This window comes from Gracilinanus agilis, chromosome 3 (assembly GCF_016433145.1).
Source record: "Gracilinanus agilis isolate LMUSP501 chromosome 3, AgileGrace, whole genome shotgun sequence".
NCBI classification, from domain to species: domain Eukaryota; kingdom Metazoa; phylum Chordata; class Mammalia; order Didelphimorphia; family Didelphidae; genus Gracilinanus; species Gracilinanus agilis.
The window spans coordinates 188,958,105-188,976,544 of NC_058132.1; the positions used below are offsets into that span (position 1 = coordinate 188,958,105).

The window sequence follows — 18,440 nt, forward strand, 5'->3', positions numbered from 1 at the left end:
TTTCAATTTTTCTTGCAAATAATTATTTTATATACTGTGTGATGTAAAATATCAGAATTTTTCAGAAACAATATGATTTTGATGAAGAAAGTAGGAAATGAAATGCTGCGGCACTGAAAGGAGTATAGGATTCTGTAATTAGCAGCATGTATTCAAGAGCATTTTGTAGACTTAAATTCCCAACCCCCAAAATGTTATTGGAGGTTGCTACTATTAAGGAGAGAAAGCAAATAAAAAACTTAGATTAAGTTTTTGCTGGTTATATTCTTATGCTTGTTCTGAAGCTCATAGGAAATTGGAATTTTTTTGTTTAGAAAGTTAAAATGTTGCAGTTCACTTTTTAAGGTAGCTTGGAAGTGTCAAAAATGTTAGTTCATAAATGTTCAGAATTGAACTAAAATTAACGCATGTTATTTTCTAGTTATATAAAGGCTAACAATGGATGAAATTTGGAAAAATAAAATTTGTAATAATAATGGTGACTTTATGTGTAACAAAGCTTTTAATATTGGCACATTTACTTGTAATACAAGAATGCCAGAATAGGAAATAATTGGGTAAAATTGACATGCTACTTTGAAAGTTTAAGGTCTTTCTGCCATAATTGTCTTGAGCACTTTTTTTAGATTCCTAATCTTTCTGTCATTTAACTTAAGAATGAGAGCCATGATGTGTTGACCTGTGAGGCAAGCAAAATACAAAAGTGGGTAGCTCTAAGCCCATAGCAGACTTTTCTATTAAATTTTGTAAAATTTTGTTTCATAGCTAATTATGTCCTAATTATATTTTGCGCATCCAGACAGGAACAAATACTGTAGCATTGTAGTTATCTTCCATTTTCTGGTATATATACAAAATTAATAACCAATAAGTTATCGAACTACTTTTCAGTGTTTGTGGAAACCATTAGTTAACAAGGTGCCTATAACATTGTTCGGTTTTATTTAACTATGTTTTGACTACAAATTTGCTATGTTAAAAAAATGAAAAACTACACCAGCAGCTTGCTAAAGATACAGAATCACGTTTAGCATCCTTCATCAGGTCAGTTTCACCTATATGCACTTAAAAGCTAGTGTTATCCGGGCTAGGGGAGATACCTGAAGTAAAGTGTTATTTGTGAGAAGTTTTCACATAAAATGAAAGATGTTCTTCACTTGCAATATGGCAACAATGCACTTTTAAAAGCTTAATTTTAGCTTTGAATATTTATCTCCAAAGACCTAGCTTACACAGGTGCTGCATCTGGAAAGTAGAGACAACTGTTACCACATACACTGCCATAGTGAATGGATGTGAGACAAAATTGACCAAATAAAAACATGACAGATTGTAAATCACATTTCTAATAAGTTTCAATGAAAAACTATTACAGTTTTTTTCTGTTCCAATGATTTAATGAAGATCTTCATATAAATTCTCAAGTCTTCCATATTTTTCATTACACAGGTGGTCTCCCTCATTTTTGTTGACCCATATATCTCTTGCTTGTTTTGAGCATGAGTAAAATGTTCCAAAATGAACAACTGTTAGCTTTCTTGTTTTCACTTTAATATGTAAAATTTAGTATGATATGATAAAATTTAGAAACATGATCTGAATAGTCAGAAAACCTTTTACATTAGGGTGTTATTTTTCCTGTAAAGTGCAAATTCTAACAATTCAGTTTGGGCGAGAGATTTGCTAGTTTTACAGAAAGATTTACTATCTTAAACTGTGTTTTTCTATTTTCATGTAAATGACTGGGATGCTATCTTGTAAATTCTTCCAACATCTTGGTGAAATAAATAGTACATGAAAGCTTTCCTGTCATATACATTATATGTAGTCCGGAGTATTGAAAAAACTTGAGTTACTAGGTTGTAATCTATCTATGTATGGTATTTACAATATTGAATGTGTGCCACTACATACTGAGATAATAATGCTGTACAATTTTGAATGGTAGCAGTTTCCGTATGGCAGTTGGCTGAAATATTTTGATGTACTGCTTAATTTTTGAATTTTATTTTTTAAGTTGTATAATTTATTTTCTTGCGAAATAAAAAAAATGTAATACAAAAGACTTCCTCTTATCCAAGAAATTTTGGTGTCCTACTATGAAAGTTTTTAAACTTGAATAAAATCTCTTAAGCTAGGTTTGTTGTGTTATATATTAAATGGAACAAAAAATCCCCACAACCATCCTGTAAGAAGGAGAAATGTTGTGGCAATCAATTTATTCATGTTACATATTTTGTTTTAAAATGAGGTCCTGAAGTTAGAAAATAGAGTCTTAATACCGTTTCTCCACCATTCTTTAAAGTGACAGCAAATGGAACAGAGCAGAGTCTGCAATATGCCAGGGAGCTTGGCTTCAGTTTCAGAAAAAAATTATAGGGAAGATCATTAAAGAGATAGTTGGCAAATATCCAGAAAGCAAAAGTTCATTTATCTAGCATAGCTTCGAGAATAGGTCAAACCAGACTAACTTTGTTTCTTTTTTTGACAATATCACCAAACAAATAGATGAAAAAAATTGCTGTTAATATAGTTTGCTGAGATTTTTCCAAAGCTTAATATCAAATCTCATACTGCTCTTGTGGAGAAAATGGGGAGATCTGATTTAGAGTTTGGTACAGTCAGATGGATGCAGAATTATTTGAATGGACAAAGTCAAGAAGATATCAATAATTCAAGTGTTTTTGTGGTAGGAGGTCTTTCTGTGGAGTATCCTAGGTCTCTACACTTAGCCTAAGGCTGCTAAGATTTTAGTCAGTGATTTGAATAAAGGCATAAATGATATGCTTATCAAGTTTTCAAATGACAAACTAGGAGCAATGGCTAACACACTGAATGATAGTAAAGAACCAGAAGGACCCTGACAGGCTAAGGCAGTGATGGCAAACCTACAGCACAGGTGCCAAAGATGGCACACAGAGTGTTCTCTGTGGACATGAGCCTCTCCCCTCTCCCTTCTGCCCCCCCCCCATATTACTAGAAAGGCTTCTCCCCTCCCCCGATGCCTGAGGACATTTTTTCACATGCCCCACCCCTCTACCCCACAGCCCAATGGGAGTGCACAGGGGTTAGGGTGGGTGGCTCACAGGCTGCAAAGCTGGAGGGGAGCAGAGCACTCAGGCCACTCACAGAGGACATTCATCACTTCACCTGCCCCTCCACCCAGCAGCCCAATGGGACCACTTTCTCCCTCCCCCATGTGGGGTAAGGGGGGACGGGGTGTACCCAGCATGTGGGGAGGGGAGAAGGCCCAGCACTTCATCTCTAAAAGGTTCGCCATCACTGGGCTAGAGTATTGGGCTGAAAGAAGACAAAATTCAATAGGGATACATGTCAGATGTTATATTTTATTACAAAAAGTCAACTGCACGAATATCAGGTGGAGGACTGGTAGACAGCAATTGTTCTAAAGAAGGATCTTGCGGATTTGTTGGAATACAAGATCAAAAGGAATAAAGCTGTGTGATGTGGTCACCGCAAAAGCTAATGTGATTTTTGACTTCTTCGTTGTTGTTCAGTAATGTCCAGCGCTTGTTGGGCTTTTCTGGGCAAAGATCCTGTAGGGGTTTGCTGTTTTCTCCTCCTGTGGATTAAGGCAAACAGAGATGAAGGGACTTGCCCAAAGTCACAGGGCTAGTAAGTGTTGGAGGCCAGAGGAAGCTTCCTGATTGCAGAGCCAGGGCTCTATCCACTGAGCCACCTTGCTACTTCATTGGGCTTCTCCATTAGAGGGAGCATAATTTCCAGGGATAGGAAAGTGTCTCATTGTTCTACGCACTTGTCAGACCTCATCTGAAGTACTGCATTCAGTTTTGGTTGCTGTAATTTAAAAAGAATATTGGTAAGATGTTGAGGGGCCAGAGAAGCAATCAGTGTGATAAAAAAAAGGACTTTTGCCACATGAGGATCAGTTGAAGGAAAATGAGCAAATGTTCATTTTGGAAAAATGAGAATTCAGGGAGTATGAAATAGCTGTCTTCAAGAATTTGAAGCGTTGTCATGTGGAGGAGGATTAAGACTTATTCTTTTTGTTCTCAGAGGGCAGAACCCATGAGTAATGGATGGAAATTATAAAGAGGCAAATTTAAGTTCAATATCAGGGAAAATAGTAATAACTAAAACTGTAAAAGTGAAATTGTTTGCCCCGAGAAGTAGTGGGTTCTCTCTCCTTGGAAATCTTCAAGAAGGGGCCATATCACTACTTCTCCTCTCCAACCTTTAAATTCTTTGATTCTGTGAAATTAGGGGTCTATTGGTAGTGGCAAAAATGACTAATACATATAAATAAATTCATTTCCTACTGTTAACAAATGTCTTTTTTATTTTGTATATGACCCTACCAAGTCGTATATGCATACTAGGGCACTCCCAAAAGGTCATTAAATTCTTTATTTTATTTTTTAACCTTTACCTTCATCTTAGAATCAGTACTGTGTATTGCTTCCAAGTAAAAAAGTGTTAGGGCTAGGAGATTGGGGGTAAATGACTTGCCAGGATCACACAAATAAGAGGTATCAGACCAGATTTGAATCAAGGAACTTCCATCTCTGGGCCTGGCTCTCTATCTACTGAGCCATTTAGCTACCCCTATAATTAAATTCTTACTTTACAAGTAGAACTCAATAATAATACTGATAAGAAAGGACAGATTCTGCTCCAGGGAACACTAGATTACATCACCTCTTAAAAAGTTGCCATGGGAACTCTACTAAACCTTGGGGGAATTCTGATACCCATCTCTCCAAGTAGATAAACAATGAAGCAATAACAGTATTTTGGCAATAAGTACTGATTAAACTTGCAGATAAGAATTGACCAATTTTTTTTCCCTCTTAATACAATGGTATATCAGAGAATTTTGGCACTTTGTCAGTGGAGAAATTCATGAAAGAATTTGGTCATTTGAGGAAGTATTTAAAACCTCTATCAGTGCAAAAAGAATAGAGAAATTATGACCTAATCCTGATTATGTTCTCAGTGTATACATGGTACAGTCTGGAATGTCTTATAGAGGAATAGCTATATAGAGAGAGGAAAGTTTTTTTAACAGTTTGTAAGATAAGGACTAGGAAAAGGTTATCAATTAAATTTGGGTTTTGAAAGTCTTTGGAAGTAGGAAGACTTGACTACATCACCAAAGGAAAAGTTTAACCTTCATTAAGTATTTGATTGGTAAAGCATTGAACTATAAAAGTTAAAGTGTTGTATATCAGAGTAAACAATTTTTTCCCTGTGATTTGAGTACAGCTTCATCTATGGGAGATGTGTATACTGGTTGAGATATACATGTTGAGAAATTCTGAATCAGCTATGAATAATTCATGGTCTGGAAAACCACCTGGAAAGGGGCAGCTCAAAGACTGGCCAAATGGTTAAGGGCCACTTTATTATTTTTTTAAACCCTTAACTTCTGTGTATTGGCTCCTAGGTGGAAGAGTGGTAAGGGTGGGCAATGGGGGTCAAGTGACTTGCCCAGGGTCACACAGTTGGGAAGTGTCTGAGGCTGAACTTGAACCTAGGACCTCCAGTCTCTAGGCCTGACTCTCAATCCACTGAGTTACCCAGCTGCCCCTTAAGGGCCACTTTAGCACCAACCCACTCTCTTAAATTCAGTTGATCTTTGGAGCAATTCTAAAAAAATCTGGAATTCTCTAGGGTTCTTAGAATCAAAAACCAAAACAAGTTTGCCTGCCAGAGAATTTTAAGAAGACAGTTTTATGAGAAATATAAATTGACCTGTCATAAAATGTCCTTTGTCATCTTGATCTGTAGAGGTCAAAGTTAAGACACTTTTTTTTTTTTGGATTATATTGGGTTATGTTTGAGTAATGCAATGATTTTTCTCTTACTGTAGTATGTGAGAATCCATAAAATGTATCTTAAAGCACCTTGAAAAAAGTGTGATTATAGTTTGGGGATGTCTTTTTGGTTTAAATTTATTGTGTTATTCAGCCCTGCTTGTGATCTTGACAGTATGGCAAATTCTCATGCAGATGGGCAATTTCTTCCTATCTCATATTCTTGGGGAGTTCCTCGGGACCAGTGAGAGAGCTGAGAGATTTGTCCATGGTTACACAGCTACTATGAGTCAAAGGCGAGACGTAAAGCCAGCTTTTCTTGACTTGGAGAATATCTCTCTTGAGATTTGAGTTAACACATTTTTGGGCTGTGGCATCTCATTTTTCTTGTTTTAGCATTGTATTGGGGTCATTGGTATGAATGATGAAAAACAACACAAGGATGAAAGATAGCACAATGTAAGAAAATGGCATAAAGTCATCATGGATTGCTAGATGGTACCATTGGCTCGTCTTAGACTAGATCTCATTTTGCTCTTTGCTCTGGCTTTAGGATCTAGACTTTGTCATTTGTGTTCAGTGATTTGATGGTATTTCCACTTGGAATGATTAGAACTTAGCTTTCCTTTTTTGACTTAAATTTACACTGTTTCAACTAAATTAGCCTGTTAGGTCCTGAATTTAGCATACCACTTCTCCCCCCATGTCTTTTCACAGCCTCCTCCTACACATGATACATATTCCTTCTGGATTTCTCCTCCTTAGTATCCGTGGCTCCTCTCTGGGCCCTCTGACCTGTGCACTGTGACAAACCACAATTCCAGAGGGCTTATGATGAAACATTCCACCCACCTCCAGATAGATGATAGACTTTGTTCAGACTGAGACATTTTTTGTACATGGCCTGTGAGGGAATTTGTTTTTCTTGATTATACATATTTGCCACAGAGGCTTTGTTTTTCTTGCTTTCTCAATGAGGAAGAGGAGGGGGGAAACGATGGGAGGGGGAGGAGGTCAATCTTTATTTAAAAATAAAATTTAATTATATTTCTTAAATCGCTACCTTCCTTTAAGGGAAGTTCATTTACCACCTCCCTGGGAAGTCTCTCTTAATTTCCTTCCCCACTTCTACCATGGTTAGTGTTTACTCTCTTCTCAGATTATTTTCAATTTATTCTTTTGTATTCCCCTGAAGAATGTCTTGGAGGGCAGAAATTGACTTTCATTTGTTTGTAGCCTTACTCATATGCTTGTAAAGCTTATCAATGCTTGTAAAATTGAATAGGAAAAATTGACCACTTGTTATGTGAGATTCTGTGTAAGCAAAATTAACAGGACTTTGGTAACTGGTTGGATATGAGATGGAGGAGAAAGAAACATCAGGGACACTGATAAGGTAAAGCAAATTTGGGGGAAAAGAGAAATGGTTTTGCATAAGTTAAATTTGAGGGGATGGTAAGCTCCTCACAGAGGGATTCCTTAGGCAACTGGAGGTTTGGATCTAGAACCCAAAGGAGAAATTAGAACTAGAGATAAAGATTCTAATGTCATCTGCATGGATGTAGGAGTTGCAGCTAGGCAGGTGAATGATATTGCCAATGGACAGACATAGAGCAGAGGAGCAGGCCAAAGACAGAAACTAGTGGAGAAGTCCCATATTAACTATTTGATCCAAGGAGCTGGTGAAAAAGAAAAGTGAATATTGATATGAGGTGGAAAGCAGGACACTGATAAGTGAAAGCCAAGGGGGGAGTGAACATCATGTAGGAAGGAATAGTCTATTGCACAGAGGACTAGAAGAATAAATACTTAGGGAGGAAAAGGTTATTTGAATCTGTGAAGTTAATTTGAGAATTTCAGTAAAAGGGCCAGTGAAGAAGGAGGGAGTGAAAGAATGGGCCATGAGGGAATGGAGGCATCAAATATAAATAGCCTTTAGATGAAGTTTGGCGGTGAAAAGGGAGAAGCTTCAGGTGATGATTTGTTTTGGAATTATTGAGGCTGTAAGATATTTGCAGGTAGTTGACAAGAAGCCAATGAAGAAGGTTGAATTGAAAATGTGTGGGAGTGGGGTGGGGGGAGTCAAAATGGCAGAGTAAGAGGAAAGACTGCCTAGCTGCCCCACCAAGCTTTCACAAAAATCTAGAAAATACAGCACACCAAATTCTGACTGGAAATCCAAGGAAAAGGCGCCATGAGACATTTTCCCAGCCCAAATTGGCTTAGGGAGGCAGATTGACAGGCAAGCCCTGGGGACTGTCACCAGTTACATGTTTTATTTGGAGCATTCTAATGCCCAAGAATTAGGGAAAAGCTGACATTTCTCATTGAGAAAGCAAGAAAAACAAACATTGTAGCATCTACAAGAGATCCCATGGGTCTGAATTAGGGTGCCAGAACTGGTGCAATCTGGCAGCTCTGTCTTCCACCGCTCTGTTCTGGGGTCATAAAACCAAGGTGGACTGAGGAGGGGACCTGTATCTAGGCATGGTAAGAATTGTCACAGAGGTTGTGGTGTACTGATCCCTACCTAGAAGTTTAGAAGCAAACTAGTTCTGTGGCTCTGGTTCCAGGAGCAGAACAGGAATTCAGTTTTAGCCTCAAACCCAAGCTGAAGCCCATAAGTAAAATAACCAAGTTATCCTAATTGCCTATAGAGGCTCCTAGTGGGCTAGTAGTGATTAAGGTAAATAGCAGGCAACAGAACTAAACCTGGGTCAGGAACTTGCAGAATTCAGACCAGTAAGACTGAACAAATGTTACCCCAGTCCATATCACTTTGGGAGCGTTACAAGTTTTCAAGTCCCCAAAAAAATGTGCAATGCCTAACCTTAACAGAAAATCCAAAATCTAGAAGTAGGTCATAAGAATGAGTAAACAAAATAGAATTCAACCAAAAAGAGCTATTCTGGTGATGGGGAAGAAGAAAATGACTCTCGTAGAAAATATTTACAAACAAAGCCTCAAAAACAGGTTGGACACAAGTTCAACCAAAATTCCTAGAAAAGATAAATCAATTGTTAAAGTGATAAATGATTTAAAACAGCAAGTGAGAACAATAGAGGAAAAATGGGAAAATAAATGGGCTATGTAAGAAAGACTTGAATAAACAAGTAAGTTTGAAACAAGAGGTACAAAACCTTGCCCAAGCAACAGATTCCCTGAAAATAAGAATGTACCAAGAAATATTTAAACAAAATCAAGAGACTGGGAGGAAAAAAGTAAGCTATATTAAGGGGAAAAAAAACTCACCTAGAAAATAGATCTATAATAAAAAATAATAGAATAATTGGACTGAGTCTTGACCAAAAAAAGACTAGACAAAATATTTCAAGAAGTCATAAAAGTAGCTGTGTTGACCCTGGGCAAGTCACTTAACCCCCATTGCCTACCCCTGTAACAAATAAAATTAATATAGAAAGATAGATAGATACATAGATACATAGATACATAGATATAGATATATAGATATTAGGGTTTAAAAAATTTTTTAAAAAGAAGTCATAAAACTTTCTAGATCTCTTAGAACCAGAGGGCTAAATGGAAATAGAATCCATTGGCTACTTCATTTTTTAAAAAATCACCTCTAAATGAAAACTCCCAAGAATATTGCCAATATCCAAAACTTCCCAATTCAAGGGGGGAAAATATTTCAGGAAGCCAGAAAGGAAGAATTCAAGCAACAAAGAGGTAGAGTCAAGATCACATATAGTATATAGTAGCCACTACTATAAAGGAGCAGAAAGTTTGGAATATATTCCAGAAGGCAAAAAAACTAGGTTTAAAACTAAGAATAATTTAACCATTGCATGTATACTGGGGAGTAGGGCTAGAGGAGGGGGTGGTGGAAGGTGGAAATGAACCCTTAATAAAAATAAAGATTTCTAAACATTTCTGATGAAAAGACCAGAACTGAATACAAAATTGGACATACAAACAAATGTCAGGAGAAGTACAGCAATTTGAGAGTATTTATGAGGGATTAAACAAGATTAAACTCTTTGCATCCTTATATTGGAAAGATGATACATGTATTCCCTTAGGTATCTAACATTATCATGCATAATAAAAGAAGTCTAATTTGAGGGCCTTGAGAGTTTTGTTATGTTTTAATGATTATTTAAAAAAGGATGGAAAGGTGGGAACACACTGGGAGAGGGAGAAGAGACAGGAAGAATGGAGGAAATTATCTCACATAAATTAGGTACATAAGTAGAAGTCAGGAGGAGGGAATGAGGAAAAGTGTAATATACTTGAACCTCATTTACAACACTTGGGTACAGAAATACATTTTATTTAATCAGGAAATGAGGGAAACTAGGGGTTTGGGGAAATAAGAGAAAGGGTAGAATAAGGGATGGATTAGTTAGAAACAAAACAAATTCTTAGAATTCATGGTAGAGCATCAAGGTGGTTCAGGGGATGGTACACTGGGTTTAGAATCAGGAAGACTAATTTTCCTGAATTCTAATCCAGCCACAGACACTTACTAGCTATGTGACCCTCAGCAAGCCACATAACCCTGTCTGCCTTAATTTCTTGGGGCAGATAGGTAGCTCATTGGATGGAGAAACAGGCCTTGAGACAGGAGGTTCTGGGTTCAAATATGGCCTCAGACACTTCCTAGCTGGATGACCCTGGACAAATCATTTAACCCCATTTACCTAGCCCTAACTACTCTTCTGCATTGGAACTATACTTAGGATTGATTCCAAAATAAAAGGTAAAGGTTAAGAAAAAGTTTTATGGGAAACATATGAGAGAATAGGATGGAAGGAGATGCACGATTAACAATCAGAACTCTGAATATGAATGGAATAAACTCACCCACAAAAGAGAAAAGAATAGCCAAGTGGATTAAAAAATCACAATCCAGCAATGTGGCTTAAAGGAACACAAATGAAATAGACACACAGTTAAAATAAGGTGGAGCAGAATCCATTATGCTTTTGCTAAAGTAAAAAAGAGACAAGTAACAATCATCTCAAAGCAACAGCAAAAATAGTGCCTACTTGAAAGAGATAAAAAGAGAAACTACATTTTGCTGAAAGGTACCATTGACAATAATCATTACCACACATATACATCAAATGGCATAGCATTTAAATTCTTAAAGAAAAAATCAACTGAGTTATAGAGAGAAATAGTAAAATTATAATAGTGTGGTATCTTAATGACCTCTCTCAAAATTAAATAATTCTAACTCCCCCAAAAAGCACCTGAATAGAATTTTTTTAAATTTAATTCTTTAAACCCTTACTTTCTGTCTGTATATTGGTTCCAAGGCAGAAGAGTGGTAAAGGGCTAGGTAATGGGTATTAAGTAACTTGCCCAGGATCACAAAGATAGGAAGTGTTTGAAGCCAGATTTGAACCTAGGAGTTACTACCTCTAGGTCTGGCTCTCCATATACTGAGCCACCTAGGTGCTTTGCCTCCCCTCTTACCCCCAATAGAATTTTAGAAAGGTTAGATATGGTAGATCTCTGAAGACTATTTGGGAATAGAATGGACTATGTTTCTTAACATAGCACCTTCACAAAAATCGATCATGTATTGGGGCATAAAAGCACAAATGCAGAAAAGCCGAATGTTAAGTACATCTTTTATAGACCATAATGCATTCATAAAGAAAAAACCAGACTTAAACAGAGAGTTTGCTGTCCAAACACAGAACTCAAGAGAATCACCATAAGGTAATTAAGAGAGTGGGGCAGAGAATCTTTTCTTTAAGGGAACCAATAAGTTCAATCAATTTGTATCCCTAGAAGAAAAGAAAATATTGGCAAATATTAAAAATTGTTATTATCAACAGGGTAACTAGAAGAAATTTACTTAGAGGAAACAGTGACAAACTGTATAGGATGAAATGTCAATGTATGTATGTATAAATATATACAAAACTAGAGGGGGAAAAGGAGATAATATTAAGAAAAATGGAAAAACAAACAAAATGGAGTAAATTTATATTCCATAAAGAAGTGTGTGGGGCAAACAGGGGAAAATATCAATACAGTGGAAGGGTAAAGAGGTTGGAGAGAGGAAATATTTAATACTTAATCATTGAAATCAACTTAAAGAGGGAAGAACAATCAGATCCACTGGGGGAGAGAACTGATTCTTGCCCTATAGAGAAGTAGAAGGGTAACAAAATGACTGGTGGGGAAGAAAGCAACACTAGGGGGGGGGGGGGGGGGAATAGCTTAAAAAGACACTAAAGAAGAATAAGAGGGGAATACAAAGGGAGAGGGGAGAAAGGGAAATACAATAAAGGAGGGGATTAGAGGAACTGATTAAAAACAAAACACTGGAATAGAAGGAAATAGTGAAAGAAGAAAGGGCAGGACAAGGAGAGAGAATCAAAATGTTTGGGAATACACAGTTAATAATTATAACTCTGAATGTGAATGGGATGAACTAGCCCATAAAACGGAAGCAAAGAGAGTGGATTATAAACCAAAATCCTACCATATGTTGTCTACAAGAAACACACATGAGACAGGCAGACATACATAGAGTAAAATGAAAGGCTGGAGCAAAATCTATTGGGCTTCAACTGGAAAAAAAGAAGGCAGGAGTTGCAATCATGATTTCTGACAGAGCCAAAGTAAAAATAGATCTGGTTAAAAGAGATAGGGAAGGTAATTACATCCTAATAAAAGGCAGTATAAACAATGAAGAAATATCAGTACTCAACATGTATGCATCAAATGGCAAACAAATGGAAAAGAGTAGAAATAATAAATGTAACCTTTTCAGATCATAATGCAATAAAAATAGTTATTAGCAAGAATACATGAAGAGGTAAACCAAAAACTAATTGGAAATTAAATAATATGATTCTCCAAAATAAGTTAATGAAAGAACAAATCATAGAAACAATTAATAATTTTATTGAAGACAATGACAATGATAAGACTTCTTACCAAAACCTATGGGATGCAGCCAAAGCAGTTCTAAGGGGAAAATTTATATCACTGTGTGCATATATTAACAAATTAGGGAGGGCAGAGGTTAATGAATTGGGCATGCAACTTAAAAAACTAGAAAATGAACAAATTAAAAATCCCCAGATGAAAACTAAATTATGGACCATAATGCAATAAAAATTATATTCAATAAAGTTTTTGAAGCAATGATCCAAAATCAAAACTTAATCTGAAAGAATGAGTGGGTCAAAGAACATGCCTTAAAAACAATATTTTCATTAAAGGTAATGACAACAATGTGAGATAACATATCCCAAATCTGGGAATTTGGCCAAAACATTGCTTGGGAAAAAATATATGTCTCTCAATGTTTTCATCAATAAAGAGAGAAAGCAGGTCAATGAACTGAGTGTGCAACTAAAAACACTAGAAAATCAACAAAGAAAAAAATCTGAACTAAAGAAGTTGAAATCTCAAAAATCAAAGGAGAAATCACCAAAACTGGAAGGAAAAAAACTTAATGAATCAATCAATAAAACCAGCAGCTATTTGGGAATGTGGGTGGGGAAATAAAATAGACCATTAGCTAACTTGATTTTTTTAAAATGAGAACAAAATTACTAGTATTAAAATGAAAAAAGGTAAATTCACATTCAATATAGAAGAAATATAAAAAATTTTGACCTATCTTACCCAGCTATATGCCAACAAAAAAGAAAATCTAAATTAAATGGATGAATACTTACAAATTGTCCACTTTAAGTGAATAGGAAATACAGTTTTTAAATAATGCTATTTTTGAAAAATAAATTGAACAAGCTTAAAATAAACTCCCAAATAAAAGAAACCTCAATCCAGATGAATTTATAACTGATTTCTGTCAGAAAAAAAATTCTGTCAAAGAACAATTAATTCTCACACTATATAAAGTATATAAACTGTCAGAAAAAAATATGAAAAGAAGGAATCCTACCATATTCCTTTTATAATACAAATATGGTCTTGATGTTTAAATCAGGGACAGTCAAAACAGAAAACTGTGCCCAATATTCCTAATATATATTGATGTAAATTTTTTTTGAATAAAATGCAAGAAAAATACAACCCCCCCCCCAAAAAAAAATAGAGCACAAAGATTACACACTATGAGCAGTCTAGATTTATATCAAGAATGCAGGTGTGGTTCAATATTAGGAAGATTGTAAACATTACTGATCATATTAGTTTTTTAAAAAGTAAATAACCATATGATTTTATCAATCATGGTAAAAAACTTTTGACAAAATGCAACATTTATTCCTATTAAAACACTACAGAGGGGGCAGCTGGGTAGCTCAGTGGAGTGAGAGTCAGGCCTAGAGACAGAAGGTCCTAGGTTCAAACCCGGCCTCAGCCACTTTCCAGCTGTGTGACCCTGGGCAAATCACTTGACCCCCATTGCCCACCCTTACCAATCTTCCACCTATGAGACAATACACCGAAGTACAAGGGTTTAAAAAAAAAAACACTACAGAGATGACAATAAATTGAACTTGACTGAAAATTATAACTAGTATTTATTAAAAATCAAGCTTCTGGGGGCAGCTGGATGACTCAGTGGATTGAGAGCCAGGCCTAGAAACAGGAGGTCTTAGGTTCAAATCTGGCCTCAGACACTTCCTAGCTCTGTGACTCTGGGCAAGTCACTTAACCCCCATTGCCTAGCCCTGTAACAAATCACTCATATCTTATACTAAAATTCCTAAGAAACCCTAAATCTAACTGCCTTCTTGGGCAAGATCTTCTTGCCTGAAAAAGCAGGCTTATCTACACTACTATATTCCCTAACTATCTACCTAAGCTAATCAACGAACATTAATCACTAACACCTCCTTAAAGTAGTTCTCCTTCCTCAACTGAAAATAGTGAAACTGCCTGTCACAAAGACAGGCATAGACACAGACACAGACAGACTCCTACACCCTCAAAGTTCTGAGGAGAAAAAGCCTAACTTTCAACACATCTCTTCCTTATAAATTCTGCTCTTAAAGAGACAGAGAGAGATTAAGAAAACTCCTTTTAACAGTATAGATCAGTGGTTCCCAAACTTTTTTGGCCTACCATCCCCTTTCCAGAAAAAAATATTACTTAGCCCCCTGGAAATTATTTTTTTTTAAATTTTAATAGCAATTAATAGGAAAGATAAATGCAACTGTGGACATCGCCACTCCCCTGGTTTGCTGCAGCACCCACCAGGGGGCAGTAGCGCCCACTTTGGGAATCACTGGTATAGAATAACATCTCACATCGTATGGCAAGATAAATTCCAAATAGGTTGAAGATTTAGCTATAAAGGGTGATATCATAAGCAAATAAGAGGAACATAGAAGAAATTACTTGTCACATCTATAGAGAGAACTCATAACTAAAGAAGATATAGGCTCATAGGAGGTAAACTGAACAATTTTAATTATTATATAAGATTAAAAAGTCTTTGAACAAACAAAACCAAATAGCCATACTTAGAAGAGAAACAGAAAATAGGCAGAAGAAAGAATTTTTATAGTCAATTTCTCTGTTAAAGGTCTTATTTCCAGTTAGAGCCTGATTTAGATTTATAAGAATTAGTCATTATCCAATTGTTTAATAGTCAAAGGATATGAAGAGACAGTAAGAAATCCAAGCTATTAACTGCCCATATGAAAAAAAAGTTTTAAATCAGTGGTGTCAAATACAAATAGAAAAGGAAACTTGCCACTGTATATTAATTAAAGCCAAAAGTAACATAATCTGTTATATTTTTATTTATTTTGTTTAACATTTCCACTTTACATTTCACTGGGGTTATATAATAAAACTCACGTTCAATACCTCTGGTCTAAGTCACTAGATAAACGTAAATTAAAACAACTCTGAGGGGAGCAGCTGGGTAGCTCAGTGGATTGAGAGCCAGACCTAGAGATGGGAGGTCCTAGGTTCAAATCTGGTCTCAGACACTTCCCAGCTGTGTGACCCTGGGCAAGTCTCTTGACCCCCATTGCCTACCCTTACCACTCTTCTGCCTTGGAGCCAATACACAGTATTGACTCCAAGACCGAAGGTAAGGGTTTAAAAAAAAAAAAAAACAACTCTGAGGTACAACCTCATCCCTTCAAATTGGTTAAGATGGCATAAAAGGAAAATGATAAAATGCAGGATAAAAGCTGTGAGAAAACAAGTGTTTTACTAGACAGTGGGTAGAACTATGATCTGGTTCAGCCATTCTGTAAAACTATTTGGAACTATTCCTAAAAAGATATTAAACTACCATTGTTTTTAATTGTCTTATGAATAGTCTGAAGATTATCTGGCAAGATAAAGTACCAGGTACTGAGTGTGCATGTACCCTTTAGTTTATTAAAGCTACTACTAGGTCTTTACACATAAAAAGATTAAATAGACAAAACCCATTTGAACAAAAATATTTAGAGTAACTCTTTTCACAGTGACAAAAAATGGGAAACTGAGGCTGCCCATCAATTGTGGAATGGCTGATCAAGTTAAGGGAGCTGATTGACTCAGAATATCTATCTGATAGTTGTTGATGAGCAGATTCACAGGGACTGCATGGAAGGGGGACCTTTGGGTATAGTTAATTAGTGGGTAATCTGGACTCTTCCCCTACCTGGATTAGATGAAGTTTGCTAAACATTATCAATAGCACTTATTTCTTACCTAAAGCTATCAGTCAGTACCTGGTATGTAGGAACTTCCCAATATGATCAGTGATCAATCAGGGAGTCACTTCTGTCAGAGAAGGAGCCTGACTAGCCAAGCAATAGACCAGTACCCATACTTTGCATTTCTGTATGGTCATTTATTAGAATTAGAATTCCTAAATCTTTTTTTTAATTGTCTTTTCTATATTGTTATCAATATATGTAAGTTGTGCTTTTGGTTGTGTTCATTTCACTCTGCATTATTTCATAATAGTTTCCCCAGGTTTCTCTGGAAGGATCTCCCCCATCATTTCTTAGAGTATAATATTCCATCATATTATATATACCAGAACTTGTTCAGTTATTCTTCATTTAATGGGCAGTCCCTCAATTTCCAATTTTCTGTCATTACAAAAAGAGCTATGAATGTTTTTATACACTTTTAGAGTTTATTTTGTTTAGGACAAATCCCCCCTTTAAACTACCCTCCCTCTAATTCTCCCCTTCTTCCCCCTTCTCTGCTTTCTCTCCTGGTTTCCCCTTGTGAACATTTTCATTTTCATTTTTCATTCTTTTCGTTCTTTTTCTTTTCTCTTTTTCATTCTTGCTTTCTTCTTTCTTGTGTGTTTGTATTCTTCCCTCCCTAAAATGACAGTTTGGGGCTGGTTCACTTCTAAGGTCCCTCTCAGTTTTAAGTTCTCTGAAATCAGAGATGATTTGTTTCGGGGCAGTAATTTTGATGTCCGGTTGGTTCAGTCCTGTCTACTCTTCTTGTCATTAGGTAGGTTTTTTTGTCATTTCCTTCTCCAGCTCATTTTACAGATGAGAAAACTGAGGCCCACCAGAGTTAAGTGCCTTGCCTTGGGTCACACAGCTGGAAGCATCTGAGATCAGATTTCTTCCTGATTTTAGGCCCAGCATTTTTTATCCACTATTCCACCTAGCTGCCGTTCTTGGCAATAATAGTGGTAAGCATGCCTTATTCCCACTTGTTTAAACTAAACTCGATTCGCCCGAGAATGTCAGAATTCACATAAATACTTTTGGAATAGAATGGAATAGAGGACACTTGAGAAGGTGACCTTAGGGACCCGCAGCCCAGGGCCTCTTCCCGGCACCGGCCTCTGAGAGCCTCCAAGGGGAGTCTGTTCCTCTGAGTGCCGAAAGGACCCGTCTATTCTCTCCTCGGTGAAACGAATAAATGTCTTAGTTTAGGGACACTCTGGGGTTTGCCTCATCCAGCCCGGGAAACGCAAGTCCCGGCTGGCCTCACTTCCGAGTCTGGACCGCGCCCTAAGCATAGAGCCGGTTTCTCCTTCCTCCGGGTTCAGTTTTCTGGCTCTTAGCCAACGTCGTCTCGCTGCATCGGGAGCCACGATCCTATTGGTGGGGGCGAGGGGTGGGGCTGGCCATCAGCGTGGAGCGAAGGAGACGGCTCCGGGCGCTCTACAGTGTGCGTGTGACTTCGGGGTCCTTCACGTCAGTCTGTCTACCTCCGCTGGAGCCGCACGGCATCTCCGCGAGCACCCGCATTAGTTGTGGTACATGGCGACGCTGGCCTCTCTCTTGGGCCGCGGGGCTCCCTCGGCTGGTCTGCCCCTCCGGAAGTTGCTGCGGGTGAGGAGCTCGGGAGACCTGAGTCAGGCGGTAACCGTTACCCTGCAGGGAGAGCGGGCCAGGCCTCGGCAGCTGGAGCACGGGTTGGAGGTGTTCCCGCGCCCCCCTGTCCCTGGGCCGACCCTTGGTGGCCGGAGTCTCCGGGAGAAGAACGAGCTCTCGGGTCGGGGGTGAACGTTAAGACCTTTGACAGGACTTCCCTTTGGGCTTGGTTCTGTGCTAAGCATTGGGGGGTACAATGACAGGCTTCAACCCTTCAGCCCCCCAAAATACCCCAGCCCCTTCCTCCTAACGCAACTCCTGTAGTCAAGTAAGACAAGGCAATAAAGCACTTACTGAGTGCTTACTGTAGAGCTAGCAGCATGTAAATGACTGGTTATTTACAAGGCACTTGGCAGATGGAAGGTACATGTTATGGGAG

The 18,440-nt window shown here is 37.5% G+C and overlaps 1 protein-coding gene across 2 annotated transcripts in view; it reads left to right on the forward strand.

Moving 5' to 3' along the window:
- Positions 1-17,830: 17,830 nt before the first annotated feature.
- ACAT1 (acetyl-CoA acetyltransferase 1) overlaps positions 17,831-18,440 on the forward strand; it is a 35,029-nt gene continuing 34,419 nt past the window's right edge. For both annotated transcript variants that reach the window (XM_044669118.1, XM_044669117.1), the window contains exon 1: positions 17,831-18,019. In XM_044669118.1, the coding sequence (XP_044525053.1) occupies positions 17,948-18,019 (72 nt within the window). In that variant the 5' untranslated portion in view covers positions 17,831-17,947. The remainder of the gene's footprint in view (positions 18,020-18,440) is intronic.